General features: G+C 43.1%; 1 protein-coding gene across 1 annotated transcript in view; it reads left to right on the top strand.

Moving 5' to 3' along the window:
* The window catches only part of SH3GL3 (SH3 domain containing GRB2 like 3, endophilin A3), a 42551-nt gene extending 19552 nt beyond the window's left edge, over window positions 1-22999 (top strand). Inside the window, exons 2-9 of the mRNA XM_088539866.1 lie at window positions 9614-9682; window positions 10717-10789; window positions 12206-12349; window positions 13159-13292; window positions 14218-14376; window positions 16524-16627; window positions 17750-17877; window positions 22295-22999. Coding sequence (XP_088395992.1) covers window positions 9614-9682; window positions 10717-10789; window positions 12206-12349; window positions 13159-13292; window positions 14218-14376; window positions 16524-16627; window positions 17750-17877; window positions 22295-22500 — 1017 coding nt within the window. The 3' untranslated portion in view covers window positions 22501-22999. The remainder of the gene's footprint in view (window positions 1-9613; window positions 9683-10716; window positions 10790-12205; window positions 12350-13158; window positions 13293-14217; window positions 14377-16523; window positions 16628-17749; window positions 17878-22294) is intronic.
* Window positions 23000-24240: the final 1241 nt, after the last annotated feature.

The raw sequence follows: 24240 nt of genomic DNA, 5'->3' as shown, positions 1-24240 counted from the left end.
GGGAATATGCTGAATTGCTGCGTCCTTCCTGCCCAGGCCGTGTTTTTGTGAATTTTTTAAACGCTTTGTTTTGGTGGAAAAGTATTTGCTTATGCTCCAAATTTTCAGTGGTATCTGACGTTGGTTCGACCATACTGCTGTGGGCCTTTGTATATTCAAGATGGTTTTTACACAAACGGGCACAGATGCACACAGGTAGCTGCAGGCAAGGAGTAGTTTAAATACTGAGCAGGATGGAGCACCTATCCAGCCTTAACTTAAAAACATAAATAAAGGAAGCCATTGCTGTGTTGTACCAGAAGAAGCACAAGGACAACATGTTGCACGAAGAGAAGGCACTAACTAATCATAAGGCATCAGTAGTTAGTGCAGCCCATCAGCTGTTTATGGCTAGAATCTGAAATATGACTGAACTCTCGTATTTTGTCAGCCTGAGTCCTGTGTGCTTCTCAGATGAGTCCCCTGGGTCAGATTTTTAAAAAGCTCTTATGCCTAGAGATTTAGATAAGTGCTTGCTGGAGTTTTCAAAAGCAGCAAGATTCCTAATACCTTGTGATTATTTTTTTTTTTACTTTTTTAATGTGTGAAAGAGCTGCTGATTAATTCTATTCTTTTGAAGCAAAAGCAGAGTCAGTTTGCTGACTTTCCAAAAATACCTGCTATTCAAATAGCTCTATCTTCTGTTATTTCTGGAGTTTGTTACCCAGCTATAATATTGCAGGTAAGGTTTAGACGCTGGATTACGAATCCTGCAAGCAGACGCCCTCGGTTTATCCACAGACCATTGATGCCACGGCAGAAGCTTTCCCTGCGTGCCCTGGCTGCAGCTCTTGGCTCGCTTTGCAAGGACATACCTCAGGTTCAGTACCAGCAAAATCCCCGGGGCCTCTTTTTTGGGACTTTAGGTTGGGAGTGGGGAATTGAGTTTGCTGTTGCCAAACTCTGTTTCAGATGTGACTGGGAAGAGTTCATCACTCAGTTGTGTTAGCTTGGGTCCTGCCTGTAGTTAATAACTCAATAGTCCATCCCAGTCTACTGAGTCGCTGCATTATTTCGCACTGCTGTTTTGCTTGTATCTTTCTGCCTTATTGTTTTTTGTTGTTGTTGCTGTTCTATTCTTACTTTTCCCTTCCTTGGTGATTTTTGTAAGGTAAAGAGGAAAATATTCTGTCCTAAATCTGACTTTCTACTAGCCAAATGTTTGCACAGTTTGGGTTGATGCTGGTTCTTTGTAGGAATTTTTATCTTTTGTAAGGGTGCAGTTATTTAGAAACTAGAATAATCTATGATTGCGTGGATCAGCAGGAAAATAACATCATTTTTCAGATTTTAGAAGAGTATTAACATACACAATTTGAAAATCCGAAAGGCAGAGGAAACAGCTGATCAGATTAGTTTGAACATGGAAAACAAGCAGAAATAATTTTCAGACCACTTTTCTAACACATATTATACAATAAAAATATCTTTCTTTTGCACAGATTATACATCCATATGCTTTAATTTTGTTCTGTAACAAAATCTGAAATTCTTGTAATTTAGTCACATCATCATAGCTGACAACCCCCAATTTGTGTCTTGTAAATGTAATTTTCACTCCCTTTGCCTGTTCAGAAATACACATGGAATATTTTATGGAAAGCAGCATTCTCCATGGCAAAAATGGGGAGCTGGAACTCTGGCTTTCTAATATCAGAGTTACCACTTCTTACTGTGTGACCAATCACAAGTCAATTTAACCCAAAATTCAATCAAGTATTTAGGCTTCCACTTTCCCCCTAAGTTACTGGTGTGCTGGAAACCTGAATGTGTCACTGAATCAGGACCAGTTGGTCACTCAGTTTTCCTTTGGCATCAAAACCCCTAGCAGTGGTTAACAAGTAGCTGCTACTTGGAATAGCAAGACTGGAATTCAGAACTAACAACAAGCAATATCAGCAACACAGGTAGCATGGTTTTTCTTTTAATGAGAAACTTGAGACTCTTGTAATGCCACAGAGGAGCCAAGCTGTTGATTGCATGAGAGTGAAGATAAAATACTTGGAAATATGTTAAGAATTCAAACCAGAGGCATCTGAAAGGGCGCACTTGCTTAGAAGGAAAGAGCCCCATTCTCAATGGACAGGCTTCTTAATATAGATCTAGGTTACACAAGTTGTGTTCATCCTGGTTTTGGATGGATTTTTTCAATGAGACTGACTGACTGTGTCTGCCCGGACCAGCCGCCTGTAGGATTTGGGGTGTCAACCAAGTAGCAGCGAGTGTTGGGCATTCCTGTCCCTGGGTAGAAGTCAGGTCCTGGCACAGGCTTCTTGTGCCTGGTTTTGTGCAGAGTAACTTTTAGAGGAATTAGAGCTATAGTATAATGTTTGATGTTTTCATTATTGAAATAAAAATAGAAGTAAAACTCTCAAACTTAAGCAAAAAATGCGTATGAGAAATATATTAGATGACAGGAATAATATGGGTAGAGTTGCCCAAGAAAATCAAACTCAGGATTAATTTATTTCACAGTTATAACAAGTAACACAGAAATTCATTAAAAGTTATTGTGATTTTCATGTACAGAAGGAACATGGCTATCACAGTGTCCCATGTTTTTACAACTGTCTCTGTTGTTTAATGCCAGTCACTTCAGTTGAAGATCTTTTCGTAGAGCAAAAAGGTGTTTGCCACTTACCTTACAGATGTTGGATTTCTAAAGCACCTACACAGCAGAAAGAAGTGCAAGGATGTTAGACACGTTCAGAAGGGGTCAGACACCCACGTCCTGTGCATGGTGCTGGCTGATCTCTGTTAGGCCCTTGTTAGCTTTTTTACAACAGGTGCCCTTCAAGGTGCCCTTAAAGTGTTCCCTTTGTAATAGTATTCCTGTGTGGCAGAAAACTTTTGTTTTGACCATGGGGGGGAAAAAAAAAAAAAAAAGGTTGTTTAACTAATTGCATTAGTAACATCTTTTCTTCCATCTTTTTTTTTTCATTGTGCAAGTCCTTTCTGAAGAAGGCACTTATGAAATAAGTAACCTCATTTTTCTCACATTCTCAAGTTCTGTGCCTCTTCTTTGATGCAGCTTCCAAAGCAAAGGCCGTTAGATTGATTAAATACCTTTTCTCATGCCTAGATGTCTTCACCAGTCCTTATTTGCACACACAGGCTTAAATTAGGAGACGTCACCCTTGAAGTACATAGTACAGAAGAGCTCTACTTAAAACCGGAATCAGTGGGAGTTCCTGCCTGCGCTGCTGTGAGCCTTCGGTGCTGCTAGGCTGGGAGCAGAGCTTCCCGTGGATCCATCAGGGAGATTTTTGCTGGAAGATGGATGTTGGGTTCTGGCTGAGCTGCAAACTTAGCTGGTTTGCCCAAGGCTGCTTCAGCTGGGCCCTGTGCCCTTGCTCAGAGGTTCCCGTGTCAGCAGCGCTTGCAGGGCTTTCCTCGAGGCCGGCGTGCGCAGCCGGCGCGTCCTTCCCGCGCACGGGAAGCTGCCGCTTTGGGCTGCCCGCGCACGGCCGGCGGTGGCCGCAGACGCCGCCGCTCCTTCCTGTGTGAGCGCGGGGCGCTGGGGCCGGCCGGCTCCGTAGCGTCGGCGCGGGGGCTCTCAGCCTGGACCTCTCTGCGCTTTGCACCACGTGCAGCTCTCAAGGACTTGCCCCTGGCGAGCGTGGAGCTTCACTGATAGCGCGTTCTGCACGTCTGCATGCGTGAACATTAACAGTGAAACACTAGACACTGGCTTGATGTTGCATCGGTAGCTCACAGAATACCACTGTGCAAGAAATACACATCCAGGGCTGTAGATCTGCTTCCCCGGCCAAATCATGTTGCAAACATATTTTTCTCCTATTTCTTTTTATCCTGCTCCTTGTACTTCTGGGTATTTGATTCTGAGTCTGTGTGATTCAGAGATTTCTGGGTACAGATGGTATATTTTGCTTCTTGGGACGCAAACCCTTGAGATTCCTGGTGTTCTTATAGATGACCTCTTTTTGGAGGGAATGGAATTTCCCACAAAAACAATCTGTGCCCTGAAACTGTAACAGGGATCAGTCTGTTACTTTGTACATACTTCGTATGTTTTTTTTTTTTAATTAGAAAATACTGTAGCACCATTTAAGTTGTATCTTATTTAAATTTGTCTTAGTGCATCCTTAAAAGAACACAGTTCTTTGTATATTTAATATTCTTCATGCTTTAAAAACGGAGCCCTGCGTTGGTACTTCGCCTTTGGCTGCTCCTAGGTCCCCTCCAGGGCCCTGGAGGATGGTTGCTTGTGTGGGATGCCCTGGCCACGCTTGGACACAGCATGAGCTTGGTCATGAGCTCCAGCTTTGACACCTGGGCCATATGTGTTTCATAAATACATTATTTTATTAACTCTAAACATCTATGAATGTAGATCTTTGGTAAAATGTAAGAAGTGGAGTTCCCTTGGCCGTGGAGTTTGTCCTTCTGGAGTTCGGCAGCTTGTGATGGTAATGAAGTACATGAGCATCATCCCGTTGTCTGTAGTCTTTTGTCTGTCTCTCTGTATCTATGCAAAAATGTAATCTGCAGTAAGTAGTGCAAGAATGCTGTTTTAATCCTCATTTGCACCAAATGATTATAATTTTTAATTGGTATTAAAATGTCTCGTATAACTTCTAAAACATTATTATGTTGCATTTTTATAATTGCATAGAAACTATTACTGAAAGGGAGGACTTCACGGGTACCTTAAATACTCATGTACAAGCACTGCTGAATTCAGTGTGGTATTTTATACCATTCATGTAGCCATGAGAGCAATAACAAGAATTTAATTTCCAGCGTACAGCTTCTGGCACTCCATAATTTTAATTCAATAGCAGTAGGACCCAGTTCCGTTGTTTGATTAATTTTTTGAAAAGCAGTTCTCTCTGTTCTTCTCAGAAATCTCCATGGCTGTTCCCTGCATGCTCTGGAGAGATCAGTGCTGGTGCTAGCTGAGAGCCTAGCAGTGGAAACAAGTTGTGCCCTGTGAAGGTGAGGGCCTGCGGGGGCTTCGTGCTGCGGGGTGCTGAGCACACCGGCCTCGATCCAGCAAAACTTAAGCACCTACCTAAGTGCAACCTTAAATGTGTTGCTGCAGACAAGCCAGAGTGCTTGGTGTTTGCACGACTGAAACCTGCATTCACTTTGCAGTGGATCCTTTATTTATTTTGTGGTTCTGAATTATTTTTTCCCTTTCAAGTAAATCAGAGCAAGAATATTCTTGTTTTCTTTGAAAACACAACATACAGAGGCAACCAAAGAGTTTTTGCCATCGTTCAATGCTTAGCCTCTAAAATAAGAGGTTGCTGGATTTTCTCCAAAGCATTAGGCTAATGTGAGCTCTGTCAATATAATTAGAAGAACAGCCTCAAGTACTGGTACATTTTTATAATTTTTACTTTCTTTCCTCATTGTTCACGTTTCGTGGGAGCCTGAAGAAATCTTCCGTGGGCACATACTGCCCACTTGCATGTGCAGCGGGGTCTCTGTTTTTAGTGTCTGCAGGTTGGTCTGGGGAGGCCTTGGGAACACGAGGAGAGGCTCGAAGAGGCTGCGGTGACTTTGGGCTGGTTTCAGCATCTTCTGCAGCTCTTCCAGGAGAAAAGTGCTATGTTTTCCTGTCTCCATTTGTGTCAGAGTCTGAAAACATGCGTCTGAGCTTGGCTCTGCTATGCCAGGCACCTTGTTTGCCATCCGAGTCCCTGGACCACTGCAGGTCCCTGGAAGTCAGTCCCAGGTGCCCCTCAGCCTCCGTGCTCACCCCATCAAGGATGCTCCAAAAGCTCTCCAGCCCCACGGGAGAGTTTGTGCAGGTGGCACTGCCTCCATCTGCTCTAGTAGGTCACAAATCATGGACTGCATTAAAGTATGTCCTCAAGAAGACTGTGCCTCAAGTTCAGGTTCTTGGCAGTCTGCACAGAGCGGCAGGGGCTTTTGTTTTGAGCGTGACCATTGGCAATGTGGGTAAAGCCCAGCGAGGGGGACGGAGGAGACGCAAGCAGGGTGCGTAGCCCTGCAGTGGGACTTGGAAGCACCAAACAGGCAATTAGGGATATTTGAAGTTAATTTACTTTTGATCTAGAACACAGACTGGCAACTTGGGTTCCCTAATATAAATAATCTTTCTGGGGGAAAAAATACAGTCTCTCCCTGCTCAGGAGGTTGAACACTGCAGTTTTCCTTTAGCCAGAAGATGCCTTGCCAGCTGTGTTGTTCCTCCTGTGTTTATGATAGCCTTTAATAAGAGCCTTCAGAAAGCCATTAGTATTGTCAAGTTACATTAAGTCCTCCATGTATAATAATTTAACACCAAACAAACAATTACATGGCTGCAGGGCCATAACTGAAAGTTTTAATGATTTGTTAAGAAAGGCGTAACTGTTGTGCATCAGCCATACTGGAATGTAGTATTTTGTACTGAATACTGGATTTAAAGGTATGTCTTAATATATTAGTGCAGTTGGACCAGTAATGCTATGTTTCTGTGGGAAATATGGCCATCTAGCTATATTATTTCCTGGCTTTCTGCATGTTAAGTTTGGGAGGAATCTCTTAGTTTTCCCCACTGATTGCCTATTTCATTCCTAGAGGGAGGAAGAGAAATGAAGAGTGTTTCCATAGCTTTGGCTCTTTTTGCTAAAAGAGCTCTCCTGAAATGTAGATTTTGCCTCATGGGTTTGACAGTGTGCATATTTATGACAAATATAGGAATTTTCCATTCCATTAAAGTTTCAACAGATATTTCCTTCAGGATAAAATAACTGCAGTTACTTGGTGAAGAGCCATGAAAAGCTAACAAGTCTTTAATAGGCTAGGATATCTTTCTTCCAGTCATTAAATAATATTTGGTGATTTCTTGGTGAGTTTTATACAGGAGAGTTTTGCTGGCTAATGAAGGGTTCCATGAGCTACTGTTGGAACAAGTGAAGCTGAAGAGCTGCAAAGTGTGATGGGTGAATCCCGGGTTAGGGCTGCTCCAAAAGAAAGGCAAAATAAGGGAAAAGGGCAGGCGGAAAAGTATGCAGGTATTGGCTGGCAAGTCTCAGATTGACTTGTGTTATAAAATACCCAGTGGATATATAAAAAATAGGGTGATTATTTTGAGGGTTTTGTCAGCTGTCTGTTGATCTGGGATGTCCTTGGCAGTTTCCGGTGCTCAGTAAAGTTCCTTAATGAAATATGAAAAATGTTGCACTCAAAAGCGAGTGGATATGAAATACAAAGCAGTGCTGTTATTAGACCGTGTTTTCCTGAAGCTCATTTTTACAATCCGTATGAGAAGGGAGAAGTGTACGGTTCCTGTGCAAGAACGAGTATAAATCTTTACATAGTTTGAATAAAATATTGAAAAATTAGGTGGAAGCCTTAGGCCTTTTTAGTGCAGAATTTTTGTGAGCTGTACATTTTGCTTTAAACTGCAGACAGTTCATGTTCTCTGTTCTTGCCTCATTGCAGCAGCACAAATCAAAAGCAAATCCCATTATCTCAAAAAAGTAAGAATAGCTGAGAACTAGTCCGAGAACAAAATCTAATTATTATGTTTATGGAAGAAGAAGATTTATCATGAGAAGTTCTGAGGATATAAACTCCTTAGAAGATGAGTATTTGCGTTTTTTTGTGAGGATGTACAGCCAAATGGCAGTTTGCCTTTTCAACAGTAATTGGATGTACAAAGCTCAATTAGAGATCACGGTAATTTGAGGGGGTTTCTTTCAGAACTGATTTGTTTCTTTCTCAGGTTTGTTTCCCAAGGAAGTTCCACAGCCAGCCCACCAGAGACTTGTGCGTTATGTGGAGGACAAGATCATAGTTAGTTTTCCCGTGTGAGCTCGGCAGGATCCAGCGGGCAGTTCCAGCAAGGCGCGTTTGCCTCCTGCCCCCGCGGGTTTCCCCGTGCAGAGGTCGTCGGTGCGCACAGGTTTTGCCAGGACCTGCGGGGATGTTGTATTTTTATTGAGGGGCTTTTTTTCCCCCAGCTTCACGATCTCTGTGAAGTCCAATGGGATGGAGGGAGTGACAGGGACACGGAGAGGAGGAAGTATTTCACAGGTGTGGAGCTATTCCCTGGGCAGAAATGTTGATCCGGGAGAGCCCTGGGTAGCCTCACTGCAGAATGGCCCTAGTTTCAGCGCTGGCAGTTGAGCAGAAAGGTGCTGGTGGCCTCCACCATGTGAAATGTTCTTTTTCAGAGACCTCAGACCCTGGCACCTTGGTGAATGGGAGCTGGTTCCCCAGCCCGTGGGTTCCCCCATGTTTGGGTTTCCCCAAACAAGTAGTGCCAAGCTCTCACAGAATACGTGTCTCAAGTGGTGGTAGTAATGCCTTCGATTAGCTGACTCATAAAAACTGACAGATATTGTCTCATAATTACACAGCTCCACCACTGAGCAAGCTTATATTTAAGTTCAGAGTATTTTGCAGCTTGATAAAATTTGCGTAAATGATGCTTATCAAATAGTCAGACAGCTGAAATTCAGCAGCTGTCTCCTTTGTGCATCTATTTTCAATAATTAATTGGGTATCCTTTGGCTTTTGATTGAGGAGTGGTAGCACTAGCTTTACGACTCCTAAATTCAGTATGATCAGAACAAAAGCTGTTGTGTTCCTCTAATGTCAGAATAGTAAAGTGCAGCCTGATCAGGCCAATGTGGAATAAACTGTGGTGGTAAAATTGCATGGTGGCCATTCGAATCATATACCAGTTCTTGCTGTGTGGAGCTCAGCAGTTTATAGGCTTTAGGGAATGTTTCTTTACCCTACCTCTCTGCTTATTTGCTGTTTTTGGAAGGAAACTAGAGCTCAGGGCAGTTATGGTTGAAAGAGGGTCTGGCTAGAAACTCCTCAATCATTACTGTTTGCATGGAACTGGGGAAGTTTGGCCTTTTTCTTCTTTTTTTTTTTTCTGATCAGTCTTTTTGCTGCTGTATTCAGCTGTGCATTGTTCAGGTTGCTTTAGAGGTCTGTGCTTCTTGTTATAATGCCCACCTCCATTCCTTCCAAGGGTGCAGCCTTGCATTATTTTATTCATTTGATGCAGTAATTCACTATGAATTACGCCTCTCCATCCAGCAGTCATTGTAGCCCCACAACATTTATCCTTTGCCAGAACCTAAATGGATGATTTGGAATGAGCCACCTATGGAGGTGGATGTGACAGCTCAGCGGGAGAGGGGCCGTGTCCTGCCGCCCTCACCCTGGGAAGGGGATGGCAGCGGATGGTCTGGGGAGGCCACGGACCCGTCCGGAGGCTGCTGGAGGAGGGAGGACCCCGGCAGAGCAGGCCGGGAGCCTGCGAGTCCCAGCGGAGCCTCCTTGTGCCTGTCCCCGTGCCCAAAACCTGCCCTGCCGCGTGTGCCACGAGGCTGCTGCCTGGTTAAGCACCCAGGAGGTTCTTGTCTTTTTGTTCTGTGTCCTTTTTGTGAATTCCTGTTGGCTGTTTTCCTCTTGGAACGTGTGTTTCCCTTCCAGGAGGAGGGTTGCTCTTCTCTCACGTAGCTGCCTCAAATGGTTGTGGATTGTTCTCTGCTTCGGAAGACATTTCTGTGGTTCTTGGATTATTCTCTAATAAAATAGTGATGCATTTGTTTTTTCTGTTTTCTTTTCACAGTTGTTCAGCGAAAAGATAAGTGGGGCAGAAGGAACAAAATTAGATGAAGAATTCCAGGAGATGGAAAGGGTAAGGAAAGCACTGTTGTTTTTTCCACATTCAACTACTGTGGAATCAAAAATCTGTTTTTCTCTGCTACCTGTGCTGGACTAGAGAGAGGTCTTTGGTGTTTAGTGAGTTGTCATAAATGCACCCCATCCTATCTGATGTTTTTCCTGATAAAAATCGAGCTATAGGAGCCAAATTTTCCCTTGCTACAGAATTGTATTTGTTAATTTAAATAAGTGTCCAGAAACTGCCATGGTTTGCTGTGGAAATAGAGGTATTTTTTAACCACTTGTTAGTACTGTCATTTATGAGTTATACAGTGTACTCCCAGAGTCTGCTTTTTCAGCTTTTGTGTGCTATTTCATTGCCCTTTTCTTCTTCCTGTATTTTTAATGTACATAGTAGACATAGGTCACAGCTTTTACTGTTGGCAGGTTAAGGAAAAATGTCTTGTGTGAGTGTGTTTTCCAACACACACTTTCTGGATTTATGGTCTAAACATGCTTCTAGATTTCAGTTTCTTTGGCTTCAGAATAACTCTTTGCTCCTCTGTATTATAGGAGGAAAAATAATGTGCAAGCTCTAAGGGAGGAAAGAGAAGCAACCCAGAAATGTGATTTTTATAGCACATAAGATGCTATCAGATGGGAAGACAGTGCAAACTACTACATTAAATGGCACTGACCCCAGGACTGTGAGCTGGGATATTTTCAGCATTTTGCACCTCTGGAGAAAAACGGTCATAGTGACAACTCTTGGGCTGGCAGGAAAGTTGTAGTCTGAGCTTTATAAAGCAGTACTCATGATTAATGGTTTTGAAGAGGAAGGAGATCCCTACATTTTGATACAAACTTTTTGCTCTTTCCAGTACTATGTGCTAATTAATACCTTTTGGTGTCTGGCACAGCTGTGACATAGCGTTTTATTCTAAGTTGTCATATATGATTTGTTTTAAATAAAATTTCATAGTCAAAGAGAGCAATATATAGTATCTACCAAGAGGATAAGCTTTCTAGTCATAGATTTTTGCTACCTTCCTCTTTTTTTTTTTTCAGAAAATTGATGTCACTAATAAAGCTGTAGCTGAGCTTCTATCCAAATCAACAGAGTATCTCCAGCCAAATCCAGGTAAGGCAAGGAATGACTTATGTCAGGTTTTGCCGGACGTTATCCTCTTCCTTAGCGATTCGTCCCAGGTGGATAAGAGCTACCTAGGTCATTAATCTGAGGCTCCTGGAAGGCCTGAACACCCTTCCCCGTGCAGCCTGGCTGCTGTGCGTGCCGCGAGCTGGACACGTCCCGGCTCCGGGGCCTCTTGGGCACGTCAGCCGTGCGCGCGTGGCGGCTGGGACGGCTGGACGCCCAGCACAGCACCTGCATTCCCACTTGCGCTGCGTTTCCTGGAGTGGGATATGGATCCCTGAAGCAAAGAGAGAGCCAACATTTTCTTTAGCAGAGATTTAAAAAATAAAAAAGAAAGGCGTCAAGTTTAACACGTATAGTGCTGCTGTTGGGGACGCTGCTGCTTGTCTGTTCATGGGGAAGTCGACTCTTACTTTTCCACCCCTGTGGTCGCCTTCGAACAAAGTTTGCTTCTTAGGGGCTCTACCAGGTGTTAGTGACCTAAGAGTCCTAGACATATTAGTAGAGATTTTCAAATGCTGTTTTGAGGGGGGGAAAAAAAGGAAAGGAGGCACGCTTAGATTTACAATGGGTAACTGAATTTATCTGCTAGGAGATAGATGGATTGTTTAGGTCAGCTGTTGGAAGGACCTGCATTTTTGAGGAGAACAGCCTGTCAGGCTATCGTGTGTAGTCCTAGTCCCAGTGGCTTCAGGGAGAGCTCTCTGTTGGGGAGTCTGTGTCCTGGAGGAGGGTTTAGTGGGTCCTGCCTGTCTAAGGGTGACAGGAGTCAGTGTTTGCCCAGGCCCAGCTGGGTTGCTCAAGATGCAACCCGTGACTGTTGCCCACACGCCTCAGGAACAGCCTGCCAGGGCTGTTGCTTATGGCTGATGACAGTAAGGAGTAGGTTGGAAAGCTACTGTAGGCATAATCACCTGATTCTCTCCTCATAGGTGCAACACAACAGTAAATTGGTTTGTATGTATCAGGCCATTCTGCAGAATGAAGTCCTATTGTCTTGATTAAGGAAATGAGGAAAATAAGGGCAAAGAAGGTGCAAAGTTCTCAGAAGCAACACTGTGGAACTGACTTTGGTTGCACTTGTATGTGTTTTGCATTTGCTTTCTGCAGAATTTATAATAGAGAGTTTGCAAGAGTTTGGTAACTCAGCAGAAGTCCCACTGTAAATCTGCCTGGAGAAATGATGCTCATTCAGTTGGGAATGAAAACGGTATCATACGATCCTTGCTGTCTAATGGAGTCATCTTTCAACCTTAGATTATGAAATACTGGCACTAAAAGGCTTAAAATTCTACAGGCCAACAGTTCCTTAGTGACATTACTTTTTAAGTGATTTATTGATTTAAATGTACATTTATAAAATGATGTTATAACTTTGTCATTTTTTCATGTACTTCTCAGCATACAGAGCCAAGCTGGGAATGCTGAACACTATGTCAAAGATCAGAGGACAAGTTAAAACCACAGGCTATCCCCAGACAGAGGGCCTCCTGGGAGACTGCATGATACGGTATGGCAGAGAGCTTGGAGATGATTCTATGTTTGGTGAGTTTGTGTATCTCCTCCGTGAATATTTCAGTATAATGTTCTTTGCAGAGTAAAATTACTCAGTGATGTAATGGATGTACATAGTCATTGCAGGTAAGAGGGAAAGTTCAAGAAGAGTAATTAGGGAGTGATTCATTTAATAAACAACACACCATGTTTTACCTAAGCGTCTGCTGCAGGTGGTTGTGATAATGATATTATTAATACTGTCTGACAATTCATATTATTAAGATACTTAGTTTCTGAGTTGTCAAACCTAAATAAGTCAGGGTGATTCTTAGATTCACTGTGGTTTTTTTAGCTTTTAAAAAAATCCTGTTACTCTATATTTGAGAAGTAAATTAACGGGAAGAAATCCCATAATTTACTTCTTGTAAAAGAATATATATATTCTTTTTTTTTTTTTCCTGTGATCTGCTGCCTGTGGGTTTTGGAGCTTTTCAAATACATGTTTTGTCATTTGTATGAAAATCTACTCCAATCAGCCATGCTGCAAATCTTTGGTAAATCAAATCTTACCCATTTTCTCTCAAAATACACTGGAACTTCCCAGCCAGGATATGGAGCCAGGGCTGCCCTGTGGAGCATGCAGGGTGTGCAGGTTTACCTGCCATGAACCTGCAGCCCCACTGCAACATGACTCAGTGGGTGCTTTTTGATATGGGACGACAAGAGAACTAGGGAGAGGAAACATGAGAAATGGGGAGTCCCTGGCTTGGGAGAGGACGTGGACTGCTTTTTAAGACATATTTCGTGTTTTATTTTTTACATATATTGACTTACAAGTAGAGTGTTTTTTACTGCAGGCACTGCACTACTGGATGTTGGTGAAAGCATGAAACAAATGGCAGAGGTGAAAGACTCGCTTGATATTAATGTCAAACAAAATTTCATTGATCCTCTACAGTTACTGCAAGACAAAGATTTAAAAGAGATTGGGGTAAGTTTTCCAGGGTAAAGCTTTTCTTATCAAAAAATTGGTCAGGGAAGTTCTAGTTCCCAGGAACAGAAGTTTGAAAGCACAAGCCTTATTACCTCACTGTGCTTATGCTCGAGTGTCTAGCAAAACAGTGATGGATCTACTTAAAAGCAATATCTCACTAATTCTCACTGTTGCCTAATTTATTCAGTTTGCTTATATGATCATGTTCTGTACCAGAAAGGTAGGACAGAAAATGAATATTCTTATCTACCGCTATTTATTTTAACTGACATTTTATTAATTGCTGTGAACATGCGAGTGGGCTGTGACTTACAGTAACTGTTTATCATAATTTGCCATCTCTGTTTACCTAAATCTATTATAGAGACTGAATTTGACTTTTGGAAAGGTCATTCAGGGCAACCACTCAGTGATCTGAAAAGTGCCATGAGTGCAATGTACCACCCTGGGAAAAATTACAGGGTGCTGGAAAACACATTTTTAACCTTTAGAGTTAGTTTTTTTCTGTGCTTTTGTTTACAGTATGGCAATGGAAAAGAAAGCCAGGCACTGCCTCTGTCCAAGTCTAATGATTCCAATAGACTTGGGTAATAAGCAAATTAAAACCTTGATGAAATGTAGATATGGAGTTTGTTTTCTTTGCTTAAATGTAAGTGGATGTGGAAAACATAGCAAAAAAATGTTATGCTGTCTGTACCTGTCTCCTGTGATACATGATTGTTTTCAAGTGTAGTTCTTCTGAACCGATAAAAAGTAATTATTGGGTTGCGCGATTTCTGCGATTCCTTCAATCTTTGGTTTCTCTGATTCTGACTGTGTCTGCAATTGCATCCTCTATAACTGGAATCTACTTAGAAATAACAGCAGATGTGTTTGGGTCTGTCTTGGTTTGACCTCTTCCTAAGTGCTCTTTCTTATTTAGCATCATCTGAAGAAACTGGAAGGTCGTCGTTTGGATTACGATTATAAAAAGAAGCGTCTTGGGAAGATACCAGATGAAGAAGTCAAACTAGCAGTAGAAAAGTTTGAAGAGTCAAAGGAACTGGCTGAAAGAAGCATGTTCAACTTCTTAGAAAATGATGTAAGTGTGTCCTGCTGTTTTATTTCTTGCAGTACACATGACAGAGAAATGTGTGTGGTCCACACATTTGGCCCACGCTTCATGCTTGCAGGAGGCAAGGACTGCAGGGTGAGGGGTGCTTTCTTCCTGTTGTCCAGGAGGGATGTAATGTGTGGCACTTCATGGGAGGGCTTGGGAATTCAGCAAGGTCTTATGGAGGTCTCACGGGCTTGGACAAAATGGTCACGGAGGTCTCATGTGGCTTTGTCATCCATGAACAACGAACCACCTGAGAACAGAGTACAGGGAAGTCTGTGGGAAGGAGAAGGTCAGACCTGGCACAGAGTCACTGCTTGAACCATGAGCTTTTGCCTCTAGGCGTCTAAGCTTATAGGCAGGATTTTGTGGCTGGTCTAGGAGTGGGGCATTTTGGATCTAACAATGACTGCATGGAGTTTGCATGGGTTGTGCTGAGGTACCTGTTCTTTGGCTCAGATTTCAAGTTCGTCATGAAACATGACTAAATGGTCAGCAGATGTGGTCATTTGGGCTAATTCTCCTTCTGTGCACACACAGAGGAATTGTAGGGACGTGGTTTCTCCACGTAGTCGAGAGAGCGTATAGGAAAAGAGATCTGGAAGGAGGTTTTCTCAGTCATCTAGGCCAATTTCCTGCCTGAAAGCAGGACATGTGGCCTTCCTGACTGGTGTGTGCAAAGGCATGTTTATCTGGAAGACGAAGGGCAAAAGAAAATCAGGGTTTGCAGAGATGCTAACTGCAGTGTCCTGCTGTCCTCCTCAGCACCCTGGCTTTCTTCCTTCCTCAGTATTTTTGCCCTACAGTCCCTGCTTGCAGGGCCCTGGCTCCCTGCCACCCTTGCCAGGTGTCTCATCCAGACTCAGTCCCGATCCACATCTTTCTCAGGCTTTTTGCACAGCAATTTCCAAACCTCCCACGCAGACACTTATACATGCACTCGTTATCATACCCATCTTCCTGCCTTTCCCACTCAGCCAGTCCCAGGCTCTTCTTGCTAAGTGGCTTTTAGTCACTCTTGTTTGTCTGGCTCCCTCCCAGTCTCCTCGTCTCTTCTCCAAATTCCCACTTCCCTATCCCTCCTGGCTTAGTTGTCTTGTCTGGACAGTCCTTGTCTGTCCATCTTCTCTGACCACCCCGTCCAAAATCCAGGCGTTTTGTGTATTATCCTCAGCTGGTTTCCATTACTCTCTTTTGACTTTGATGGAGTCGTATCAGCTGTTGATTTGGGTCTGTGTTTCATTTATGTACACTGTGTGACAGGGTTTGGCTCTCCTGGACTCCCAGCAGAATTTCTAATAGTCTTTCCAAGTGAGTAAAAGCAGACCAAGTATAGCACACAATAGCCTCGGGTCCATAAAACATTTGCAGAAAATATCTTCAGATACCTTCTTGTAGTCCAGTGTCCGAGGATGCAGTGCTGGAATGGGAACATGCCAGACTGCTTGGGGTCTGTCCTCCTGAAGTCATCTGAAAGGAAGAGGGCAAATCTGTTACTGTTCTAGCTGTATTACAGCTTCAGCTTTTCGCATTGCATTAGGGGTGGGGTTGTTATTTGGTCTATAAAAATATTTTTCTTTTTCATTCACCTTTTCTCCAGCATTCATATTCTTGAACGATTGGCTATTACTTTATAAATCCAAGCAGATAAATCATGTTTCATTTTTCAGTTTATAAATGCTGCCATCTAGTGAGGTAAGCGTGAACCAGTTCAGAATTGCAATTTGTAAACATCACTAGTAAACACGAATGGATTTCAGTTACAAGACCTGTCAGAGCTTCGTTTCCCCCGCCTTGCTGCTCAGAAAAGCCCTCTTCTGTCTGCTAAGGAGTTGTGTCCTCTGACTGTTTCAGGCTTGACAGGCTGCTGGCTTGGAAGTTGAAAGTAAGAGGGATTTGCACAGTGTGAAAGGAAGTGACTCCAGGACCCAGCCCCGAGTTAGCGGACTAGAAATTACACCTTAGTTTTTCTCAGGTTTCATCTGGCAGTTTCTCTGGTAGAATCACATAGGTTCATTTTCAATAGCTCCTACAAGGCATCAGGATCTTTGAGATAGCAGATCTGTTGTGAATGATCTTTTTGTTTATCGTTCAGCAAAATACTGAAAACTATTTTCCTCTCTCGATTTCAGGTAGAGCAAGTTAGCCAGTTGGCTGTGTTTGTAGAAGCAGCGCTAGATTACCATAAACAATCCACAGAAATATTGGAGGATCTGCAGAGCAAGCTGCAAAACCGGTAAGATTGCACCCATCAGAACACTTTGAACCTCTTTTGCAGCAGGGGTTTATAGATGAGAAAAGATATTAAAGCAGCAGGTTTTGTAGTACCATCTCATAAATACATATTTGCTGCACTCTGCACCTTACTTACTGGATTTTACTGCTTTAAACTGTTGCCTCCTGGCAATGTTGATGCACCGTGAGCCTGAAGTGCACAGCAGTTACCTGCCCAGAAAGCTCTGAGCAAGTGCAGATCCCTTGCTCCCTTTTGCAGGGTTAATCAGGACAGCCTCCATTTGTTTGTAGGTTTAAATGTATTTGCACTTTCTGAGCTGTATTTTGGAAGCTTTGCTGAGAGATTGGCCTGTTTTCGTGCGATTAGGGGGTATTCTGCAGCAGTGTAAGGAAATTGCCAGCTGGCTAGGAGCACAATCGTGGCGTAATGCACTGGTGAAAGGCCCAGACACTTTGTATCGTGCTATCAGGAGGAAAAAAAAAACATGCTTATATCGTTAATTTATTATACGTTGTTCATCACAACCAACAGAAGATGGGAGGCGTCGATGGCCCGAATGTCACCACAGCGTAGTCCTCATACCCGTGGTGTTGAGGACGGGGCGGCCGGGAGCGCCGCGCAGGAGCCGTCGTGCCCGTCAGCGCCGCCCCGGGCAGCGGTGCCGGCCGGGCCCCGCGCAGGCGCAGGGAGAGCCCCGAGCCCTCGCGGCGCTTGTGCTGACACCGGTTCCCATTTTCTTTAACAAAAAAGCAGCGTGTGAGACGCAGTCCCCGGGCCTCTGTCCTGGCTGCGTTTCTGCGTGTCTTTTGCAGCTGAGCTTTCCAGGCAGCTCATTCCTGGGACTCCTGCGGAACCTCAGTGGCAGCTGCGGATGTTCAGCACTTCTTAAAGTCAGGCTGTTAAGCTTTATCCCTCTGTCAACAGAATCACTGCATTATGTGAGGCAGGGACTTGATGAAATTCAAATATTGCATCAGATTTGAGCAGCTTTTTGTGAATAAATTGCAAGCTCCCCAAAACAACAGAAGGCTTTTCCCCCCCTTTCAAATGCCAAAGCACTGCACCTGAGTAGAAACCCCATTTCTTCAAGTAAATCTCTTGTTATTCTTCTTTATATTGCAGAATAAATGTAGCATCTAGTCGGCCTAAACGTGAACTTAAGTCAAAGCCTGTAATAACCACAACCCTGGAAATCGGTGATAATCAGCAGCACAATGGGATTGCTTATAGTTCTTCAATAAAATCATCAGGTAAGCTTGCGGCTGCAAAATTAATGTGTTGATAGACACTTCGCTGGATTGTTGCTTGTACCCTGGGAATGATGGACCGTGAGGGATCAGTATCCAAGTATTTGGCTCCAGTTTGTTTCCTAACTTTGGAAGTGCACTCTCATTGCAGGTTACCTCTTAACTCTCTTTTGCCATCTGAAGTGTGGGTGTAGAGCTCAAGCTTGGCCTCTTAACCCCTCTGTACAGCCAGGATGGTGGAGGAGAGCAAGGGAAGGGCACTTGCAGAAAGCAGTTTCTTTCTTTCAAAGAGAGAGGCCTAAGGTGCCTGGGAGACGTCACCTTCGGCGGCTCTCCAGATGCTGATTTTGCTCTACAGTCTGAAGCTGTAAATGATTAGCTCAGCATCTTAACTTTTGGACACATAAAAATCAGAGAGGTGACTTTCACCTTTACTAGTTTTAACGGCTTTGATAAAGTATTTATAAAGAGAAATGTTGGGAACAGCGTAGGCTTTTGCTGCCCTTTAGCACACATTAGTGTCCCCTTAGCTCCCTAGAATTTGCAACAAAGTGTCTGCACTTTTGAGCTCTTGGACTGTGGTATCCACTGGCTTGGAGCAGCATCCTGCGTTAGAGATGAGCTCTGACTCCACGAAAAAATCTCCAGCTGTTAAAAACCCTTGATAGCTATGTGAATGGTAGTAATTAGTAAGATTACTGTACACCGAAATAGCTATTCCTTCTCTCACGAATAAAATAATTTTTTCCATCTCCTTCAAGTCTGCAGTGAGTGATCACAGAAGACTGATAACAAAACACAAAAGACAACACTCAGCAAAAAAAAAGAGCGTGAAAACAGACACTTTTTCATATTTGTAAGGAAAATAGAGGGAAGGCAATGAGCCAAAGGCTCCCTTGCCACTTGGCATGAGATCTAGGAGCTTCTTCTCATGCTTTTTCTTTTTTTTTGTCCTTTTTTTTCCCCTGCATTGTCTGCATTTTCCTCTTCCCTCGCTTTGTTCCTTTTTAAAGCTAGCTAGAAGAGAAATGAGAAAGCGAGTGAGCAAAGCTTGGTCTGGAGTTTGGTGCTCCGTCCAGTGTCTTTCTAAGCTGCATTCTGCTTGTAGGATGCTGATATTACACCTCTGCACTCAAGGGAGCTTGAAGCAGTTCTCGTGAACTAAAATCAAAGGACTGAACTGAAGAATAAGCAGCCACTGTTCATTAAGGTGGGAAAGGAGTGAGCCATTTCCATTTGTTGTTTCCAGTCACAGTATGTGGCATAAACTGCTTCCCTATCAGTAAATGATGGGTTTTCACTTAATGCTTATCTTAGTAAGTGTCATCAGAAGGGAGGAAAAAGCAAACCAACCATGGAAGAGATGAAGGGGAGGCTGGAAATATTTAACAGTGCTTGCTATGCTTAGAGTAGTTAATAATATCAAAAAGATCTATGTTGGACTTAGCTGTTGCATGCATGTTTTTCCCCTCAAGAAGCTAGTGCTGTGGGTGCTCTTCTTACCATTCCAGAAGGCACAACCATCCATGAAGTCCTTACTCATTTGCTTCTTTCTTTTCTTGTTCCATGCCAGAAAATTATCCATATGGATTTCTCTGGAGTTACAGTGGGGCATATATGCCCTGCTTGTAAATGGGAGGACCTTCCTCTTTTTTCTGATCCTTTTAAGCTCAGAATCATGAAGCAGAATTGATTTATGATCTGTAGTTTAGAAATACGAACCAGGTGGCTCTAAACAAAATGCTGCTAAATGTTTTAAGGTCCCCATCTGGTAGAGGTATAGTATCATGATCACCCTCTTTTTTCTTTCCATTTAGAAAAATGACCTTTTCATCCTAAATGGATAAGTACTTTGATGCTCTATTTCCCTAGCTTGCACATTGTTCCAATCAAAATTTAGGCCTTTTAATTTTCTCTGATAGTGTCACTCAAGGTAGGTCTTGAGTGCGGCTATGGAAATCCACAGGACAGGTGAGTGGGGATGCATTCAGCACAGCCACCACAGTCTGGTTCCTTGAGTGCCAAGGTGGCTTTTCCTGCATTTTGCCAAAGCTGTGTAAGCAAAATGTCATCTCCTTGCAGCAGAAATGGTATTTTGCTTTATACAGTTCCCAACACATGGGAATTATTTACTATGAATGACTTGCACATATTTACAGGGCTAGGTTCACAGAAACATAATTTTAATGGCCTGAATTATTTAGCTCCTTTGATTAAGCACAGATAACAAATCTGTGTTTTTGTTCTAATTCATTGCCAGTCTCATTATTCAGCTGAATCCAGGAGCATCATCTGGCTCATTTTAGCTGTCTTTAGAGGCTGTGTCATGTCATGCCTTTCCTGCTTTGTGTTTGTTGGGGTTTGACTAGGAAACGATAGTTGGGTCTGGTTGCCGCATGTTGGAATTTAACATAAGCATCTAAATGTTTACAGATATGAGCTGTGACAGAGGCCTGGATTCATTATGTTAGGAAGCCTCTGGTTTGTGATTATGAAACTATAATTTTGCTACTGCCTGTGCACATCATGGTGCAGAGGACGGAGGAGATGCAGGTGCAGACGGTTCCTTTTGACAAAGCTCACACTGAATTGTCCTCGGCTTTCAGTCCTGTTATGCTCCAGAAATCACAGCCAGTCTCTTGCTTAACGTGCTCTGGGTTTTTTTCAGTTTGTGCTGTCTAACTGTCACCGATCTAGAGATGAGTCCACACTGATGTGTCAGTGAAGGGTGACACTTCAGCTCCCTAATTGCTGCAGTTAGGGAGGTCGGCACCACGTTGTAGCTTAACTTAACATTTCTTTAGCCACTTGACTCTCTGCAAATCTCGCTCCAGTGGAGGGTGAGCAGTTATTTAGTGGTCGGGAGGAGGCTGGAGAGCAGTGGTGGGACACAAGCAGCGTGTGCTGCAGCCCGAGCGGTGCTGCTGCGCCGCGACCTGCACGCTTTGATCGTGCAGCCTGCGGTGAAGCTGCTTGTGCTGCCCGTGACCGTCATGTTAACATCTATCCAGGCTGCCAGACATTTCAGTTGTTTGAGCTTAAAATGAGCCAAATGTGATCGACCTCTTGTCAGGTACGTTGCTGTCAGAAATTCTTTGCTTCGCAGCAATAACTTAGTCCTACCAAGGCCAATTTATTCGGAGCTCTGCCTTCTGCTACTGACTCTTCCAGGGTCACCACCCTGGCAAAATAAAAAATACTGCAGGTATTTCTGCAGACAGGCCGTTGATTTTGTGTCAGAAGGCTCTGGCTCGGCTGCTTTTCTCTGCTTGGACTGTTTCAGCAAGAGCTTGTCCGGAGCCCAGCTCCCCCCAGCGCCGCCGTTCAGCGTGTTCTTGTGGGGCTCTCTCCTTCCCTCCTGCCAGCCCCAGGCAGGGGGCTTTTTAATAGGTTACTTTCTTACACGTTACCATGATTAGCAAATTAAAAACAGTGTGATAGGCATTTTTTTCAGAGCTTAGCCATTATTCCTGTATTGCATTAGCAACGGTGTGCACATTTTCTCAGAAATAAATTAGCTGACTTAAGCTGACTGCATGACTAGCATGTGTGATAGCTTGGGGAGGCAAGATGAGAATGTTTGGGAATTGTTGCAATGTTGCAAATAAGGCAACCGGAATAATTTAGTATTAAAGAGGTTTATTAACTGCTTTAATGTTAAGTACTACATTGTCCAAGAGTTCTTGGTCTTGCTGTATGCATTTTACTACTGTTTACGTGGGAGCAGCATGAAATCTTTTCTCCTCTACTTCCTTTATGAATACATTCAAGTGACTTGACTTTTACTTGGATATGCACAGATATATTTTTAAAAACATGTCATGGCTGAACTTCAGTTGAACTTCTGGCAAGGCCTTTCCCACCGAGCTGAGCTTTACCGTTTGAACATTAGCTTACTTGTTTATTTTATTTTTCTAAGAATAATTTACTATTCATAAATATGAATGAATGAGTGTAACAGTGTGTGGGTGGCTGTCCTGCCGCCCGGCAGCTCGGGCTGGCAGGGCTGAGCGGAGGCCCTGCTCCCTGCCTGGTGTGCGCAGGGCACTTGCTGCAGTAAGTAAGTGCCCATCATCCTGGTGCTCCAAGCTGCAGTTCTGTCACCTCCTCCCCCTCAGCAGCGATTGCTCCGACTGTGCTTCGTCTATTCTGTTCAAAGGGAATGCAGCTAGCATTCAAAATCTGGTGACATCTGCATTTCAGGGAAAAACCGAGTAACGCTTTTAATTAATTACTCCAAATGTTATACGTAGAAGAACTGGCTGTTAATGAGTGAAAGCAATGCAGAAATTGTCAGGAAAAAGGATGAAGGTACATCTGTGACAGAGAGCTACAGTTTTGTCCCATCGTTCTGGTGCTTTCTGGCTGCTTGTGGTGCTTTGAAGCTCTTTTAATATTTTCTTTTCTGTCACTGGGGCAGGTTCTTCAATGCACATGGACCAGCCTTGCTGCCAAGCTCTGTATGACTTTGAGCCGGAAAACGAAGGCGAGCTTGGCTTTAAGGAGGGGGACATCATCACTTTGACCAATCAGATTGATGAGAATTGGTATGAAGGGATGTTACACGGAGAGTCCGGCTTCTTCCCCATTAATTATGTTGAAGTGATGGTACCCTTGCCTCAGTGATTGTGTCATTAAAGCTGTGAACATGATTTCTCGACTGAAATGGATTCACAAATGTTCTATCAGTGTGGCATTCTGTGAAAGCCTTGCTATTTGACTGACTTACTGACTTTTGTATGCGTCTTTTTAAAATGTATTTATTTTATATTCAAAAAAATTTTACCCTCTCTGTCTTCATCAACCTGCAAAAAGACCCATGCCCAGTTTTTTTGCTTTGTGCCTTGAAGATCACTGTATGAAGTGTTTACTGGTAGCTCACTGTTGCTCCAAAAATGCATTTCTTTGCTATTATTGTATGTGGATTTTTTTTAATCTTTGGCTGCAATGATTTTACTCTTGAAAAGCATTTAAAAAAAATACTGTAAGTGAAGCTAACTGTAACCAGTTCCTAAGTTACTGATGTCCTTGAGCTTTTCTCACTTATCACTCTGTAATTTATTGTGAACAAGTTAATCCATGTCTCAAATTGTATGTTGACAAAAGGCAAAGTGGTTGTTGTCAATATTATGACGTTGTTGTACTAAGTACAAGCTCTCAGAATTGAAAATTCCTATAGTTTACTGACCAAACTTAATAAATATTTCTGTGGGAAAAGAACAGTGGTTGCTGCTTCTATTCCTATAGTTCTGGCAGTAGTTTCTGAGCTGAAGGTCACTTTTCCTGTGGAATAGATCAACTTCCAGTGAAGAAAACAATGTTACATTAAAAAGAGGAATACAGCCAAACTCTTAGTTTTATGACCCCTCAGGCCAGTGGAATTTTAACAGTCTTGCTTTCTCCCCACAGATTGCATAGCGTTCGCAATCTCTGCTAACATTTTGTTACAGCAGAAGGATAAAAGGAGAAAAAAAAGATCTGACCTGAGTGCAAACTGGGAAGAAAAAAAACAAAGATCTGAACTAGTGCAAACTGGTCCTAGCTCTGTGGTTCTGCAGTCACTCTTCACTCTTAGTTAAAGGGGTGAGTAACATCAGTGATGATGGCACATAAATGAGAAGTGTTTTTTTTTTTTTTTTAAAGAGATGGAGAAGAAGAAAGAAGAGAATAGGTGGAAAGATGGAAATACCATAGCTAAAAACATACAAAGAAAATGCCTTAATGGCAGACAGAGACTTGGCTTAAGTACCATTAAAATGAAGATAAAAGGAATTTGGTTTTCTGGTAGCTTTCTCATGTTTTACACAGTAGAAATGGACATAGTAATAACTAAAACAGTCAGCAGCCATGCAGAAGCATGTTCCCTTGAGCCTGTTATTTTCTGGATAAGATAGAGAGCAACAAGGAAAGAACTGAACAAGTCATGGACAAGGCAGCTTGAATCAACTCTCAAGGGGTGAAGCTTTCCTGGGTTCTGTAGCCCAATAGAAGCAGCATTCCCTAGGGAAGGTGCACATACTCTTGCATGGAAGAAGCATAAAACAGCTATCTAACTGACAGACAAACTCAGGTTTCACAGGTTCTTTCATCTTGGGGCTAGTGCATGAAGCTGCCTCCTGCTTGCACCGTGGCCACAGAGAAGCAGAGGCTCAGTCTGTGCAGCTTTGCCTACAGGACAAGAGCAGCTCCGAATTTGCACCTGCTGAGGCAAAGAAAGGAATTTTTAAGAGCTTCTCCCGCTTTATAGTTGAGTACTTTGTAAATACTCGAGGAGTAATATGGAAGGGGACAGGTCCTGGCCAAGGTTCTGAATGAAACTAGCTCTGATGGTCTGAACAGAGGGCATGGCTATTTGACAGCATTTAA

Source organism: Tinamus guttatus, unplaced genomic scaffold, assembly GCF_059628265.1.
Source record: "Tinamus guttatus ecotype Peru unplaced genomic scaffold, ASM5962826v1 Tinamus_guttatus_pri_ptg000004l, whole genome shotgun sequence".
In the NCBI taxonomy this organism is placed as follows: domain Eukaryota; kingdom Metazoa; phylum Chordata; class Aves; order Tinamiformes; family Tinamidae; genus Tinamus; species Tinamus guttatus.
This window is presented reverse-complemented; position numbering and strand designations above follow the sequence as displayed.